The following is a 17,675-nucleotide window of genomic DNA, read 5'->3' on the forward strand; positions in this document are numbered from 1 at the left end:
ACAGGGTACTTTTGTAGCCAGAGTATTGATATGGCTGGTCCAGTTATGCTTCTGGTTAATGGTGACCCCAGGGTGTTGATGGTAGGGACTTGGCAATGATGGTGCCGTTGAAAATCAGAAGGGGAAGAAATTGGTTGTGTCTTTTGGGCATGTAATAAGGGAACAGCTATAATTATGGGGGATTTTAACTATCATATTAACTGGACAAATCAAATTGGGCAGGGCAGCCTTGAGGAAGAGTTTATTGAGTGTATTAGGGATGGATTTCTTGAGCAGTATGTAACTGATCCTACAAGGGGGCAAGCAACCTTGGACCTGGTCCAGTGTAATGAGCCAGGATTAATTAATAATGTCCTAGTTAAGGATCCCCTTGGAATGAGTGACTATAACATGGTTACATTCCATATCCAATTAGAGGGCGAGAAGGTTGGTTCTCAAACAAGCGTACTGAGCTTGAATAAAAGGAGACTATAATGGTATGAGAGCGGAATTGATTAAAGTGGACTGGGAAAATAGATTAAAGGGCAAGACGGTACATGAGCAGTGGTGTTCATTTAAGGAGTATTTTACAACTTTCAAAAATATATTCCACTGAGGAAAAAAGGGTGTAAAAGAAATGACAGCCATCCGTGGCGAAGTAAAGAAATGAAGGATAGTATCCGACTAAAAACAAGGACATATAAGGTAGCCAAACTTAGTGGGAGGATAGAAGATTGGGAAGTCTTCAAAAGACAGCAAAAAGTAACGAAAGGATTGATTAAGAAAGGGAAGATAGATTATGAAAATAAATTAGCAAAAAATATAAAAACAGATAGCAAGAGTTTCTACAGTTATATAAAAAGAAAAAGGGTGGCTAAGGCAAACATAGGTCCCTTAGAGGATGAGACCAGGAAATTAATGGTGGGAAACATGGAGATGGCAAAAATGCTGAACAAATATTTTGTTTCAGTCTTTATGGTAGAGGACACTAAGAATATCCCAACACTGGACAAACAGGGGGCTCTGGGGGGGGGGGGGGGGAGGAGCTAAATACGATTAAAATCACTGAGGAATTGGTACTCAGTAAATTAATGGGACTCAAGGCGGATAAATCCCCTAGACCTGATGGCTTACATCCTAGGGTCTTGAGGGAAGTGGCAGTAGGGATTGTGGATGCTTTGGTAATAATTTTCCAAAATTCTCTGGTCTCAGCAAAGGTCCCGGCAGATTGGAAAACTGCTAATGTAACACCCTTATTTAAGAAGGGTAGTAAGCAGAAGGCTGGAAATTATAGACCAGTTAGTCTAACATCTGTGGTGGGTAAAATTTTGGAGTCTATTATTAAGGAGACAGTAACGGAACATTTAGATAAACATAATTTAATAGGACAAAGTCAGCATGGCTTTATGAAGGGGAAGTCATGTCTGACAAATTTGCTTGAGTTCTGTGAGGACATAACGTACAGGGTGGATAAAGGGGAACCAGTGGGTGTAGTGTATTTAGACTTCCAGAAGGCATTCGACAAGGTGCCACATAAAAGATTATTGCTCAAGATAAAGAAGCACTGGATTGGGGGTAATATTCTGGCATGGGTGGAGGATTGGTTATCTAACAGGAAGCAGAGAGTTGGGATAAATGGTTCATTCTCAGACTGGCAACCAGTAGCCAGTGGTGTTCCACAGGGGTCGGTGCTGGGTCCCCAACTCTTTACAATCTATATTAACGATTTGGAGGAGGGGACCGAGTGTAACATATCAAAGTTTGCAGATGATACAAAGATGGGAGGGAAAGTAGAGAGTGAGGAGGACATAAAAAACCTACAAGGGGATAGAGACAGGCTGGGTGAGTGGGCGGAGATTTGGCAGATGCAATACAATATTGGAAAATGTGGGGTTATGCACTTTGGCAGGAAGAATCAGAGAGCAAGTTATTATCTTAATGGCGAGAAACTGGAAAGTACTGCAGTACAAAGGGATCTGGGGGTCCTAGTGCAAGAAAATCAAAATGTTAGTATGCAGGTGCAGCAGGTGATCAAGAAGGCCAACGGAATGTTGGCTTTTATTGCTAGGGGGATAGAATATAAAAACAGGGAGGTATTGCTGCAGTTATATAAGGTATTGGTGAGACCGCACCTGAAATACTGCATACAGTTTTGGTCTCCATACTTAAGAAATGACATACTTGCTCTCGAGGCAGTACAAAGGGAAGGTTCACTCAGTTAATCCCGGGGATGAGGGGGTGGACATATGGAGGAGAGGTTGAGTAGATTGGGACTCTACTCATTGGAGTTCAGAAGAATGAGGGGCGATCTTATTGAAACATATAAGATTGTGAAGGGGCTTGATTGGGTGGATGTGGTAAGGATGTTCCCAAGGACGGGTGAAACTAGAACTAGGGGGCATAATCTTAGAATAAGGGGCTGCTCTTTCAAAACTGAGATGAGGAGAAACTTCTTCACTCAGAGGGTAGGAGGTCTGTGGAATTTGCTGCCCCAGGAAGCTGTGGAAGCTACATCATTAAATAAATTTAAAACAGAAATAGACAGTTTCCAGAAGTAAAGGGAATTAGGGGTTACGGGGAGCGGGCAGAAAATTGGACATGAAGCAGAGTTCAGATCGGTCAAGGCCCTGTGGGTGGTGGAGCGGGCCCAGGGGCTGAGTGGCCGGGTCCTGCTCCTACTTCTTGTGTTCTTTAGATTTGAGGTTGGGATCAGATCAGCCATGATCTTATTGAATGGCGTAGCAGACTCGAGGGGCCGATTGGCCTACTCCTGCTCCTATTTCTTATGTTCTTGCGTTTTCTTTTTGGAGGTGGCCATTGTCTAGCACATAGTATGAATATTACCTGCATTGTCATTCCAAACTGTGCTGTATGCAGTCCTGGATTACTTCATTATCAGACGTGTTGTGAATGGAGCTAAACAGTGTAGAATCGTCATCAACCAGCCCAACTATGGACCTTATGATAGAGGGGTGATCATTGATGAGAGAACTGAACATGGCAGTCCTGAGGAAGTCAAGCAGCAATGTCCTGGGGCTGTGATGATTGGCATCTAACAACCACAACCAAAACCAGATTTAACTTCAGCCACTGGCAGGTTTTTTCACTGACCCCAGTGTTGTTAGGGCTCCTTAGTGCCATACTTGGTCGAATGCTGCCTTGATATCAGGAAGCAGGAAGCTTGAGAAACTCGGCATCACCACCAGCATCGACCAAGCTTCCCCTGGTACCACGGTTGCAACCACAGGGAAGTCTATCGTCAATTTGTCCGACCACACCCTTCAACCAGACGAAATCGAAGTTCTCAGCCGAGGGCTCAATTTCTGCCCCACTACCAAAATGGACCCCACTAGTCTCGCGGCGGACACAGAGGAATTCATCAGGAGAATGAGGCTCCGGGAATTCTACCACAAACCCCAAGATTTCAGCAGCGAACCCAATGAGACAATCGACGATCCGGAACAGCAGACAGAGGGATCCGCGGTACAGCAACCGAAGAGGAAAGAGTCAAACTGGACTCCTCCGGAGGGTCGCTGCCCTCAGCTGGACATGTATGCTCAAGCTGTCAGGAAATGCGTCAATGCCAGATTCATCAGCCGCACTCAGAAGACAGTCCAGAATGTCACCCGAGCACAACGCAACGCCATCAACGCTCTCAAGACCAACCGCAACATCGTCATCAAACCAGCGGACAAAGGAGGAGCCATAGTCATACAGAACAGAACGGACTATTGCAAAGAAGCATACCGACAACTGGACAACCAGGAACACTACAGACGGTTACCCGCAGATCCGACCAAAGAACACACCCACCAGCTCAACAAACTGATCAAGACCTTCGATCCAGACCTTCAAAGCATCCTACGCACTCTCATCCCACGTACTCCCCGCGTGGGAGACTTCTATTGCCTCCCAAAGATACACAAAGCCAACACACCCGGACGTCCTATCGTATCAGGCAACGGAACCCTGTGAGAGAACCTCTCTGGATACATCGAGGGCATCCTGAAACCCATCGTACAGGGAACCCCCAGCTCTGTCGCGACACTACAGACTTCCTACAAAAACTCAGTACCCACGGACCAGTTGAACCAGGAACACTTCTCACCACGATGGACGTCTCGGCACTATACACCAGTATCCCCCACGATGACGGCATCGCTGCGACAGCATCAATACTCAACACCAACAACAGCCAATCTCCGGACGCCATCCTACAACTCATCCGCTTCATCCTGGATCACAATGTCTTCACCTTCGATAACCAGTTCTTTACCCAAACACACGGAACAGCCATGGGGACCAAATTCGCACCCCAATACGCCAACATTTTCATGCACAAGTTCGAGCAGGACTTCTTCACTGCACAAGACCTCCAACCAACACTATACACCAGATACATCGACGACATTTTCTTTCTATGGACCCACGGCAAGGAATCACTAAAGAGACTACACGACAACATCAACAAGTTCCATCCCACCATCAAGCTCACCATGGACTACTCCTCAGAATCAGTTTCTTTCTTGGACACACGAATCTCCATCAAAGACGGGCACCTCAGCACCTCACTCTACCGCAAGCCCACAGACAACCTCACGATGCTCCACTTTTCCAGCTTCCACCCTAACCACGTCAAAGAGGCCATCCCCTATGGACAGGCCCTGCGAATACACAGGGTCTGCTCAGACGAGGAGGAACGCGATGGACACCTACAGACGCTGAAAGACGCCCTAGTAAGAACGGGATATGACGCTCGACTCATCGATCGACAGTTCCAACGGGCCACAGCAAAAAATCGCATAGACCTCCTCAGGAGACTAACACGGGACACAACCAACAGAGTACCCTTTGTCGTCCAGTACTTCCCCGGAGCGGAGAAACTACGCCATGTTCTCCGCAGCCTTCAACAGGTCATCAATGACGACGAACACCTCGCTATGGCCATCCCCACACCTCCACCACTCGCCTTTAAACAGCCACCCAACCTCAAACAGACCATCGTTCGCAGCAAATTACCTAGCTTTCAAGAGAACAGCGTCCACGACACCACACAACCCTGCCACGGTAACCTCTGCAAGACATGCCAGATCATCGACACAGATACCACCATCACACGAGAGGACACCACCCACCAGGTGCATGGTTCATACTCCTGTGACTCGGCCAACGTCGTCTACCTCATACGTTGCAGGAAAGGATGCCCCAGAGCATGGTACATTGGCGAGACCATGCAGACGCTGCGACAACGGATGAACGGACACCGCGCAACAATCGCCAAACAGGAGGGTTCCCTCCCAGTCGGGGAACACTTCAGCAGTCATGGACATTCATCCACCGACCTTCGGGTAAGCGTACTCCAAGGCGGCCTTCGAGACACATGACAACGCAAAATCGTCGAGCAGAAATTGATAGCCAAGTTCCGCACCCATGAGGACGGCCTCAACCGGGATCTTGGGTTCATGTCACGCTACACGTTACCCCACCAGCGAACAAATGTTATCTGTTTTTAATATAACGGGTCAGTTGCTGTCTTTTCTATGTTTCTACCTCTCTATCTCTTTTTTTTTTGTTTGTTGTTTTTTTTTGGTGATTTGTATATTCTGAGAACTTGCAGGTAACACCTGTCTGTCTGCACACTGATTGCCTTGGCAACGGGCAGTTGAAAAAACTGTCTGTAATCACCAAGCATTGTTCTGTGAATTATAAATGCGATTTCATTTCGAGGATTTCATTTCGACATCGTTCACCTGAGGAAGGAGGAAGCCTCTGAAAGCTTGTGAATTTAAAATAAAATTGCTGGACTATAACTTGGTGTTGTAAAATTGTTTACAATTGTCAACCCCAGTCCATCACCGGCATCTCCACATCATGCCTTGATATCAAGGGCAGCTACTCTCATCTCCTCTAGCATTTCAGTCTTGCATTCATGTCTGGATTAATGTAAGGAGTCTTACAACACCAGGTTATAGTCCAACAGCTTTTGGACTATAACCTGGTGTTGTAAGACTCCTTACATTTGTCCACCCCAGTCCATCACCGGCATCTCCACATCATGTCTGGATTAAGGCAGTGATGAGAGCAGGAGCCGAGTGGTTCTGGCAGAACTCAGTGTGCATGTGAGCAGGCTATTGGCGAGTTTGTGTCGCTTGATAGCACTATTGATTACTGCTTCCACCACTTTGCTAATGATTGGAAAGAGGCCAATAGGGCAGTAATTGGTCAGGTTAGATATGTCCTCCTTTCAGTGGTTGGGACGTACCCACGCAATTTTCCACACTGTCAAGTAGATGTCAGTATCACAGCTGCACAGGAATAACTTAGCTCAGGAGTTGTTTGACCTATGAAACAGAACCAGCTAGGATTTTATCAGGACTCATTGCCATTGCTGTATCCAGTGTATTCAGCCACTTCTTAATGTCATGTCAAGTGAATCTAATTGACTGGACATTGGCTTTATGTTGGTGAATAGTGACCAAGTAGGAGTTGGCATTTTTGGCTGAAGATGCTTGCAAACACTTCAGCCTTAACTCTTGCACTCACATGCTGGGCTCTGCTATGGTTAAGGATGGAGATGTTCATGGAGCCTCTTCATCCCATTAATTACCCAATTGTCGAGCACATTATTGTCAGAATGTGGTACAGCTACAAAGCTTTATTCTGATCCATTAATTGTGGGGCCTCTTAGCTTTGTCTATAACTTGCTGCTTTTGGCATTTGGCATGCAGGTAATCCAGTATTGTAGCTTCACTGGTTTAGTACCTCATTCTAAAGTATGATTGGTGCTGCTCCTGCCATGCCCTTCTACACTCCCCATTGAAGATGGCTTGATCTCCCAGCTTGGTGGACATGAAGGAGTAGGAGATGTGCTGGGCCAAGAGGTTACAGATCATTGTGATATACAATTCTATTGCTGATGGCCCAAAGTGCCTCATGAACATCCAATTTTGGGCTGTTAGAACTATCTGTAGGCTGTCTCACTTAGCACAGCGGCAGTGTCACAATTCATGATGTAGGGTGTTCGCATTGTGAAGATGAGACTTTTGTCTTCACAAGGTCTGTGCAGTGGTCACTCCACCAATGTTATTGTGGACAGAGATAAGTTGCAAGCTGCAACAGATAAGTTTGCGAGGACAAAGTCAAGCAAATTATTCCCTCACTACCTGATGCAGGCCCAGTCTGGAGAGGGACATTGGTGGACTATTCATACAGATACAATAGCGCGCATCAGCTGAAGCAAATATAGGTACTAGTAATGTTTCCATGTGTCGGGTTTCCAGAAGGACAACTTTCATATCCCAGTTAGTCATGTAACTGTAGAGCACTGCCAAATCTAACAGCTCACCACTACTTAAAGCAGCCTTAGGTGAATGGGCTGGTGAAGAAGTTCAATGGGGCGCACAGCAAAGAAAAAAAAACTTAGCTGACAATTTTTCAGGGGCAACAAGGCCCCTTTAATTAGTTTTGTAATACTGATTCTGATGTTCACACATCACATGGGAACCTCCAGAATTGCGACTAATGTTACAAATATACATTTTAAAAATAAACAAACCTGCATTTACTGTAATTATTAGCTCAGAACATTTAATTACTTACCCTTTTGCACTAGAATTTTTGCACTCCCAGCAACATTAATTTGGCAGAAAAAATTCTAGAATAGCGCAACTGAATTGCATTCCAAGTTAGCTGCTCAACCAAGGCCCATTCAAGTAGGTGGCATGGCACTGTGTCAATCTCCTCCCCCACCCCAACGAGCCCAAAAGCACCCGAGAAACCAATGCGCTTTGTGACATCAGCATCTTATACATGCAAGATAACTGGCCACAAGTCTAACCCAACCTATCTACAGCCCCCACCATTACCACTGTGTAAACATAGGTACATATGCAGGGCACAGCAACAGTCAGGAGTTTCAGGAAACCAGAGCAGCCAGTATATATAACCTGGCTAGTAAAAGTGAAGGGGCAGTTTGATGTGTCTCACACCAGCATGATAGATTAACGTAGTATTAGTTATTCAAATTTAATATTTGGAGTGATGTTGAAGTTGGAAGGTATAAACTATGAAGCAGGAGAAAGGAACAAGAAATAAATAAATATAAAAGATAACCCAGAGAATACTCTCCTTGTAAATCCAATTTCAACTATACCAATTAGAACAACTTGGGGATCGCTCATAATTACAACCTTTGCCACATTATTCCCACTTGTAAATTATTGGCCCAATGCACTGTTCCTGCATTCCAGAACAGAAAGTAGATATTACATAACCTCACCTTTTCAGCACCAAAGGACTATTTTATTTCCACGTACAAAGTTGAGTTATTTGCGTTATTACAATGTGTCAAACCACAGAATATTCCTTAAAGGATTAAGTAGCGACATTATAGGGCAGGTAGTGTAGCATTTCCAATTTTTTTTTTAAGTCTTTAACTTATAAAAATTATGGATCAATGGAAGGATGAATCATGTTGGGCAATTATCACCCAAGACCACATCTACTCATTACACTTCTGTTGGTGAATTCAGTCTAATTAGCAAATAAGGATGAAATTGAGCGTTGAGCATCTGCTAAGACGCCCTAGCATGTCCAAATACTGTGGAGCAACCATCAACAAAGCTAACAGAATGCTTATCTATACAGTCAAAACCATAGAGTACAATTCAAAGAAAGTCATACTGAAACTATACAGTGCACTACTTGGAGCACACCTTTGAGTTCAGTATCCAGTTCTGGTCATGAGACACAAGGAAGACCCCAGAGGCAGTTCAGAGAAAAGCCAGTGACTCCCTCAATGATAGTTAGTGCCTCACAAATCTCTTCCCTATTATCTTTCTGTACACTGGAATAAATACCATCTATCACTGGCGATTAGTTTGCTTTGAGTCCTCTTAGTCTATTTAGGACTTCCAGCTCATTTATGGCAAAAGTCATTGATTTTACTAAGGTTATTTATTGTTGAGGAAGGCATGTTGCTCATGTCTTCTCTTGTGAATACTTGGAGTAAGTATTCATTCAGAATATAAATAAATGTGAACTAGTACATTTTGGGAAAAGCAGAGAAGGGAAACATAGACAAAATGTAAAATTCTCAAATGGAGTGGAACAGAAACAAATGTTTAAAGGCAAATTAAATTCTAGTTTTGTACAAATTATTATATATAAAATTTTAGGTTTGACAGGAATCTTCTGCCCATTGGGATGCATCGCCAGGGGAGAGGGGCATGTTGGGACTTCCACCCACCCCAGAAATGCATCACTAAGCTCAGCTGACCTTCCAGCCTCAAGGTAAATAGCATTTTAGAGACAGGATTGCCAGCCTCTGCCAAGGTGGTGCACCTGCCTAAAAGAACTAAACTTTTTGAAAAAAAATTCTGTGGCCTCCTCTTCGGCCTGTGCAAGGCTATGCTTTATGCTCATTTAGGCCCGGGCACATTAAAAAAAACGTCTGGACCCCAACAGGATACTGGATACCTGGGCCTAACAATTGACCCTTGCAACCAGCATCAAATAAAGCAAATTGCAGGAAAAACTTGATTTTTTTTTTTACTATCCCTGCTATACCCTCTGCCACTGGGCTTCCAGATCACAGAAAAGTTAAGAATTTGAGAGGGTAAATAAATAATGAAAGATTATTTCTAATGGTATCATGGAGAAATAAATTTAAGGTTAATTCTAGAAACATAAAAGGGGAGGGTTAGAAGAAATTCTCTCATGCACAGAGTGATTAGAATACAAAATGCATTATCGCAAGCAGCTATTGTAGCTGAAGCAGTCAATCATGACATTTAAGACAAAATTAGATAAACACTTCAATAAATATTAACGGTTATGGGAAAGTGGATTAGTGTAGACAATTTTGATGTGGAAATAGCACAGGCACGCAGGACCAAATGTTGTCCTTTTGTGCTGAAATTTCATAGCACCTTATTATGTCACTCAAACATCTCAAAATGCTTCACATCCAATTAATAATTTGAAATGCAGTGACTATATAGGCAAATACAACAACAAACCATCTGTTCCAGTGATTCGGATGGATGTTAAAGATTCCATGGCACTATTTTGAAAAAAAGAGCAGGAAGTTTCTCCCTATTATCTAACAACATTGTTGAGTCAACCATAAGCACCAAAAACAGATTAGCTGGTCATTTATCTTGTGGCTATTTGTGATATCTTCCTGTGCACAAATGGCTGCTGTATTGGCCTGATGACGCTGCCCTGAGGAACTCCTGGGGCTGCTCCTGGCACTAAGGAGCTCTAGCAGAACCGAAGTTAATGGGGAAACCGCTCCAGTGTGCAGTTATATCTTAACGCAGAGGAAAATGATTGTTATTATTCGAGGCCAGAGTAATTCGTTGTATGCAAGATGTTTCTGAAGACAATCCCAAAATTCATGCTGTTCACCACAAATTGTCTCCTTCGACCACCCATTCCAGTGAAGCTATGATGCTGGCATCTACCCTACAATGTTGGAAATTGCCAGTGTATGCCCTATTCATTAAAAACAGCCAATCATGTCATACCAATTAACAAAATTGATGGAAGGAGTCATCACTAGTGCCATTAAGCAATATCTACTCCTTCGGAACCATACAGCTTCAAATCTCATCACAGCCTTGATCCAGACATGGATGCAAGAGCTGACTGCAGAGGAGAGATGAGAGTAACTACCCTCGACATCAAGGCTGCATTTGGCACTAAGGAGCTCTAGCAGAACCGAAGTTAATGGGGAAACCTCTCCAGTGTGCAGAGTTATATCTTAATGCAGAGGAAAATGATTGTTATTATTCGAGGCCAATGATCGCAGCCCCAGGAGTTCCTCAGGGCAGCGTCATCAACCCAACCATCTTCAGCTGCTTTATCAATGACCTGACCTTATGATGTAGGGACAGAGTGAAACTATTCACTGACTATTCCAGTTTTCAGTTCCATTCACAACTCCCAATAAGAAGCAGTCCATGACTGCCTACAGGACTTGGACAACATCCAGGCATGGGCCGACAAGTGGCAGATAACACTTGTGCCACAGGGGTGCAGACAGTGACCTTCGACAACAAGAAAAGGCATAACCATTTTCCCCTGATTTTCAATAGCACCACCTTCACTGAGTCCCCTGCCGTCAACATCCTGAGGGGGGGGAAGTCACCACTGACCAGAAGCTTAATTGGACCAGCCCTATGAACAATGTGGCTGCATGACCAAGGCAGAGACTGGATAATCGGCAGCAAATGGCTTTATCATCTACAAGATTTAAGTCAGGAGTGGGATGGAATACTCACCACTCACCTGGATGGGTACAGCAGCAAATAAATTCAACAAAGCTCACCATCATCCAGGACAGAGTATTTTGCACTTTCAGCACCCTGCCACTGGACTCAACATCCACCCCCTCTATAATCAGCTACACTATATCTACAGGATGTACTGCTGCAATTCACCAAGCTTACTTCAGCAGCACCACCCAGCCTCATTACAACTATCACCAAAAAGGACAACAGCAGCAAGAACATAGGAACAACACTATGTTCAAGTACCCCTTCAAGTCGCACACCATCCTGATTTGGACATATATCACCGCTCCTTAATCATCGTTGGGTCAATAGCATGGAATTCGCTACCCAACATTACTGTGGGAGCAACATTAACACAAGAACGGCAGCGGTTCAAGGACAAGGCTCACCAAGACCTTGTCAGGACAACTAGGGATACGCAATAAATGTAGCCTTGAGAGCATTGCCCATAATCCAAGAACAATATAAAAATAAATATAAAAACTTTTCTGTCTCCTCCATCCTCACCTCCAACAGCAAGTGGGAGGAGCTCATAGATTTTTTTATCTGCTACAAAATCAAACTGCACAGCATTCCATAGCTGTTCCATCATGTTTTCCAAACTCTCAAACTTATCTCCTGCTCCCTCAACCCTCTCTCGACCGCAATCCTGACTACTCAACTACCTCTCTTCAACACAATGCATGTTGACATCATAAACAACTTAATTTCCATAGAAATGGTTTCCCCTCTTTAAAATTGTTTTTATCACCGCACCCCCAAATTGGCACCAACGGTTCCAAGATCAAAGCCATTGTTATAATTTGGAGTTTCTGGCAGAAGCCAAACCACAACCACCCATCCCCCTTCCCCTGCTATCCACTCAGATTGAATATAATTGAGCATACCTCAGTATTCAGTTTGATCTAGAACAGTGCTTCTTCACACGCTATATTCTATCCATCACTAAGAACACCTATTTCCACCTCAGTAACAAACCACCTTACCCTGGATCCTTACCTGACCCCCACTACCACTAAAACTCTAAACTACATTTGTCAAGTTCAAGCTTGACTTTGGTAGCACTCTCATCAGCAGCATCCCGAGCGCCACCCCACAAAAATTCTAACTTGTACAATACGTGGTCTTCTTAAATACCATTTAACAATCACCCCAACTTGCTGATCTCCATTGGCTCCCTGTTCCCCATTCATGCATTTCAATATCCAAGTTCCTATTTACAAACCCACCTACGGTTTCACCCCACTCTAGTTCTGCAATCTCCTCCAGCCCTATGTCCCAGCTTGCACACTGCACCCTTTGAACTCTAGCATACTGGGCATCCAGCTATTCCTCTGTTCTATCTGTGGTACAGCCTTTGGCCATTATGTCCGTGCACTCTGGAATTCTCTTCCTAAATCCCTCTGTCTCATTATATCTCTCTTTCTCCATCTTCAAAAACCTCCTCCAAACCTAACTCAATCATCATTCTTTTGGTTGCTTCTCCTAATATTTGCTCAGTGTCTCTCCTGCTCACATCCCTCTCCTCTCCTCTCGTGAAGTGCCTTGGGACATTTTATAATGGTGCTATAAGTGAAAATACTTGAAATTGTTGAACGCACTGAGATACTGGACTATCGGGTAAATCAGTCCTTTCTCAAAAGGATACAACACACCAGATTATGAAAAATGTATGTTTCTTTTATCACAAGAGCTATGCAGGGGTCCCTCAGAGAAGCTGCTTGGCCTCAACTCCATTCCTCATCTGTGTCAATGACCTGTTGGGAATCAAAGCGATACTCTTTTTGCCAAGAGCATCATCCTTTAGTGCGCTTATCTAAAATTGAAGCAGCAATAGAATTATAGCAAAGAGACAAAATTGGAAATGTTTAGTAATGAAACAAAAAAAAAGCTCAGTTGTGATATCTCCTACTCATTTTTGTAGTAACAAGCACTCTTCAATTATATAGAGTACTTTGTCTTGGTAATTAAACCCAATCTGTGGTGCAGCAAACAAGCAATTGGGCATGTACTTAAAGAGGACTAATTTTCAGGGTTATTGGGAAAAGGCTGAGGTGTGGGACAAAATTGGACCACTCTTTCAAAGAGCAGGCACAGGCATGACAGGCCGAATGGCCTCCTTCTGTGCTGTAAGATTCTATGATTCTAAATGACAGAGAAAGCTGGCAGAAGACAAATAGGATTCTGCAAGAAGGCTTCTCCCTCTCAACAGTCAGCATCTTTAGTAGTGTAAAAATCTGTATCCAACCCATTGATTTTAGTGTCCCATTTGCTGGCCTATAGAGAAAACTTTTCTAGCTAAGTAAATCAGAACATACTAGATATGGACAACTTTCTCCATAACAGAGTCTATGCTGAACAGATCAGAGAAATGAACGGGCATATTATCTCAATATCTTTTTGCCAACCTGCTACCACCAAAATAGAAGCATCTACAAGAACCATGAGTTTGCTGGACTTATCAAGATTGACAGATGCACAGACTTTTCTAAAATTGGAGGCTTTTCTGGTTGCAGCTAAGCAAAAGCTCTACACCCCTATTAAGAACAAGATGTACTGCAAGTAAGACTTCAATATTCTGCATCAGTCCAAGAGGTCTGAACAGAATATCAGCAATGAAGTTTTGTGCACCTCATTTTACTTGTGCAACTGTTCTCTGTTTCCAAGAGAAATTCCGTCTTGTGTATGCAATTAACCATCAGTTGCTGAACCAAGCTTGTAGGACTTTGGCCAGTGAAGCACTTAGTAGTATTGTGCCAGTTTTATTTTGGTCTAATGATGACAAATTCAAGATTTATCTGACAGTTGTCTCCAACTGCATCTGTCTGGCATCCAGTCTTCTAAAACATGCAATTTTTTTCACTCAAAGGGTGGTGAGTGTCTGGAACGAGCTGCCAGAGGCAGTAGTAGAGGCGGGTACAATTTTGTCTTTTAAAAAGCATTTGGACAGTTACATGGGGAAGATGGGTATCGAGGGATATGGGCCAAGTGCAGGCAATTGGGACTAGCTTAGTGGTATAAACTGGGCGACATGGACATGTTGGGCCGAAGGGCCTGTTTCCATGTTGTAGATTCTATGATTCTATGCAGCTGAAGTGGTCTCAGAAAGAAGTATAGATTTAGGCACAAAATACAAACAAGCTGAAGTGCTTATTAGGTCAGAAAAGTTGGAGTCTTCAAGCGTTATCAAGAAAGCATTCTAGAAGAGACTACAAGTCCACTGCAAAGTTATATCACTTGACAGCATGAGATGCCATTCTAGGCAGTTAAATAGCTAAAACAAATGTGCCACTGACCAGCTTTTTCCATTTCAACAAACATCCATATAAGGATGGTGTGACATGTATATCTCTCATACATTGAAGAACCCCAGAACGGTTGTCAGCTTAAAAGATAAGAGAAACAGTTAGCAAAAAAAAAAATGGATAACCAGTCAAACAGTAGGCAGGAAAACAGAAATATGCATCTTTAAAAAGACATCACTTGTTGTAATAATCGTGCCCAATGTTACTATTTTCACTTGTTCATTTTCTTGTATCCATTGAGCCCAAGATTCTTTTGCAGATATCAGAGCAAGCATTATTTAGTTAGGGTAGGCACTGTGTTCACACTATAAATGTGGAGTGCAAGTAGCAGTTTTCATAATAGAAAAGCAGAGCTATTAAATGCATTCATTTGGAAAGTATGATCTTGATTCTTCGAGCTTTTTCTGGCCATTAGTATGATGTTGTGACACCAAGAGCAACAGCAACAATATTCTACACAGGTGAAAGTAGATAAAATAAAGCATAAAAATATAATTTACATTATCCTACATTTTACTGAGTACAATTTTCAGTCATTTTCCCCTTCTCACCTAACAGCAATGGCTCTTGCTAAGGTATGGTTCCAAGGGTGCCAGCTTTTCTCCACAATCTAGTCCAAGTAGCGTGTGAATCTAAACAAGTAGCACTGGCCACCACAGTTGAATAGCCTGCCAACAAAGCTGAAAGTTGCCACCCGATGTACGCACACACGCGCAATAAAGCTGTTGCCCAACTAGCTCAAAACAGATCACAAATTGCGCCCAGGATCTTCTGGTATGTACAGCTTAGTGCTACACTAGATTGTGCTTTTACAAACTAGACCATCAGGAGAGGCAAAGTTAATTAAAAAGGTACACTAAAATACTATTGATTTTTATTAGATTTCCAACATTCTCATTACAATTTTAGAGGAAATGTTTATCTTGCTAGATTCTTCGGTTTGAAGAGTGCTTACTTACGATTGGCTGAGATGGGTAAAAACAACTGTTAATCAATATTTCTTCTAAGACATCTTGATCTGTTGAAAGGGAAAACATGTTCAGTGACAAACAAAATTATGTTGATATGATGGTACAATGTTTACCAAGTCCAAACCAACTCATCACAATTGTGAAAGCAAACATACATGTTTCATTTGTGATTTATTGCAACACATTTAAAAAGTCAACTCTTGGAGTTACAATAGAAAAATTACAAAACTTGCACATTTTTGGTTTTCTCTTTACAACTGAAAACAAACGTAGTGAAAACCCTATTAAGCACATAAAACTTTGAAACTATATCTCAAGAAATTTTCAAAATATGTCACATTTACAGTATACCTAACTGCCATAACTAGGGATTACTGATTTATTGAACCTAGCAAGGATTCTGTGTTTAAGAATATGTTTTTGTTATAAACTCTGGTTCAAGATTATTAAATGTTAATTACAAAGCATCCCTTCAGTCATCTTGATGGAGGGGACAGGTTAGCACCACAATGACCAGGGACAATAGGTATTTCATTATCTCATTTAGACATCCAGTAGGCCATTCTCACTAGATGGTGTTATTCTTGTTCACACCGGGGGTATCTGGTAAGAATCAAGTCTAAGCTTATTTGGCAGCTCTACTGACCAACCCCATGACAAGGAATGGGTCTCTGTGGACTTAGGGAACAAAACACATGTGCAAGGGCAGTTGGTGAGGTGTGTTGACAGAGGGAAGTAAAGTCTAAGCAGTTTACCTTAAAAGTAGAGCTAAACAGGCTCAGTGCAAGCCTTGGTCTGCAAAACAGTTGAGCATTGGCAAAATTTCACATACAGAGTTAATACAAAGTTGCATTTGTGACTTGTCAATCTGGTAAGGACCTTCACCAATGTCTCCATCCCCAGACCCAAGATGGTGGATCCTGAAGTGTTCAAGGCAAGCCTGAACATAAATGACCTGGCAGTGGCAGGGAAAGTAAGAAATGAGCAGTGAAAATCTTTTTGAACGGGATAGGAGCAAGGCGAGAGGGAAAATGCCCAATAGATCTGCCAACTTGGATCTGGCGGATGGGGGCGTCATTCTGGTAGAGTTCTTCCCTGATATGCCACAAATGTCACTTTATACTAATGGCACATGTGAAATATTTGCCTATCCATAACTGTCTTATGAATCCACCTCAGTGTCTAAATGAGAGCCAAATGAATTATGGATCCCTTCCATAATAGGAGTGCCACAAAATACTCGTCTCCTAGAGCAAGATAGGTTAGTCCCAGTAAAAATGTAGCTGGTTTACTGAAACAAATTCTTTATAGCCTGCAGATCTCCACAGACATGGTCAGTGTCACAAAATACACATACGCAAGTGGGTGGAATAATGGCAAATGAAAGTTAATGCAGACAAGTATGAAGTACTGCACATAGGAAGAAAAAAAGACAAGCATTCCATGAATAGTGTTGAAATAGGTACGGGTGAAGTACAAAGAGATCATGCGATTTTAGCAGATTTGAAGCTCAACATGTCCAATTATTTGTGGAGCAGCAATCAGCAAATAGAATGCTAAACTAAAGAGTCAATATAGCAGAGTAGAAATTAGAAGAAGTTATGGTTAAACTGTACAGTGCTCTGGTCACACCACATCTTCAGTAGTGTTGCTGGGTGTGGTCGCTGACAAACAAGGGAGACATTCAAACATTGGAGGTGGCTCAGAGAAGAGCAAAGAGATCGACTCGATGTCAGAGGACTGAGTAATGAGGAAAGACTATTGGGCTTTTCTACCTTGAACAGGAGGCTCCTGGGAGGTGACCTTAGAGGTATACAATCTAGTACATGGTATAGAAAAGGTAAATCCAAAAACACTATTAGGACTAGCAGACATCTGTTCAAATTAGTAAAAGGCAAATTTAAGACTGATGTCAGGAAAATTCTCTTTATGTAAAGAGAGTGACCAACACAAGCAATGGACTTCAGGATAAAGTAGTGGAGACAAAAACCCTGAAATCATTTAATAAATAGTTGAATGCTGCAATTGCAGGGAGATGGTACAAAGCTTGAGGTGGATAGGCTATAGGACAAATGGCCTTTCTTATCTGCATCTACCTTGAGATCAATATCAGTAAAAATGTT

The 17,675-nt window shown here is 42.7% G+C and overlaps 1 protein-coding gene across 1 annotated transcript in view; it reads right to left on the reverse strand.

Annotated features, from left to right (window-relative positions):
• LOC137334425 (putative methyltransferase NSUN7) overlaps window positions 1-17,675 on the reverse strand; it is a 153,552-nt gene that overhangs the window by 129,594 nt on the left and 6,283 nt on the right. Inside the window, 1 exon segment of the mRNA XM_067999150.1 lies at window positions 15,541-15,599. Coding sequence (XP_067855251.1) covers window positions 15,541-15,599 — 59 coding nt within the window.

The sequence above is a fragment of the Heptranchias perlo genome, chromosome 1 (assembly GCF_035084215.1).
Source record: "Heptranchias perlo isolate sHepPer1 chromosome 1, sHepPer1.hap1, whole genome shotgun sequence".
NCBI classification, from domain to species: Eukaryota; Metazoa; Chordata; class Chondrichthyes; order Hexanchiformes; family Hexanchidae; genus Heptranchias; species Heptranchias perlo.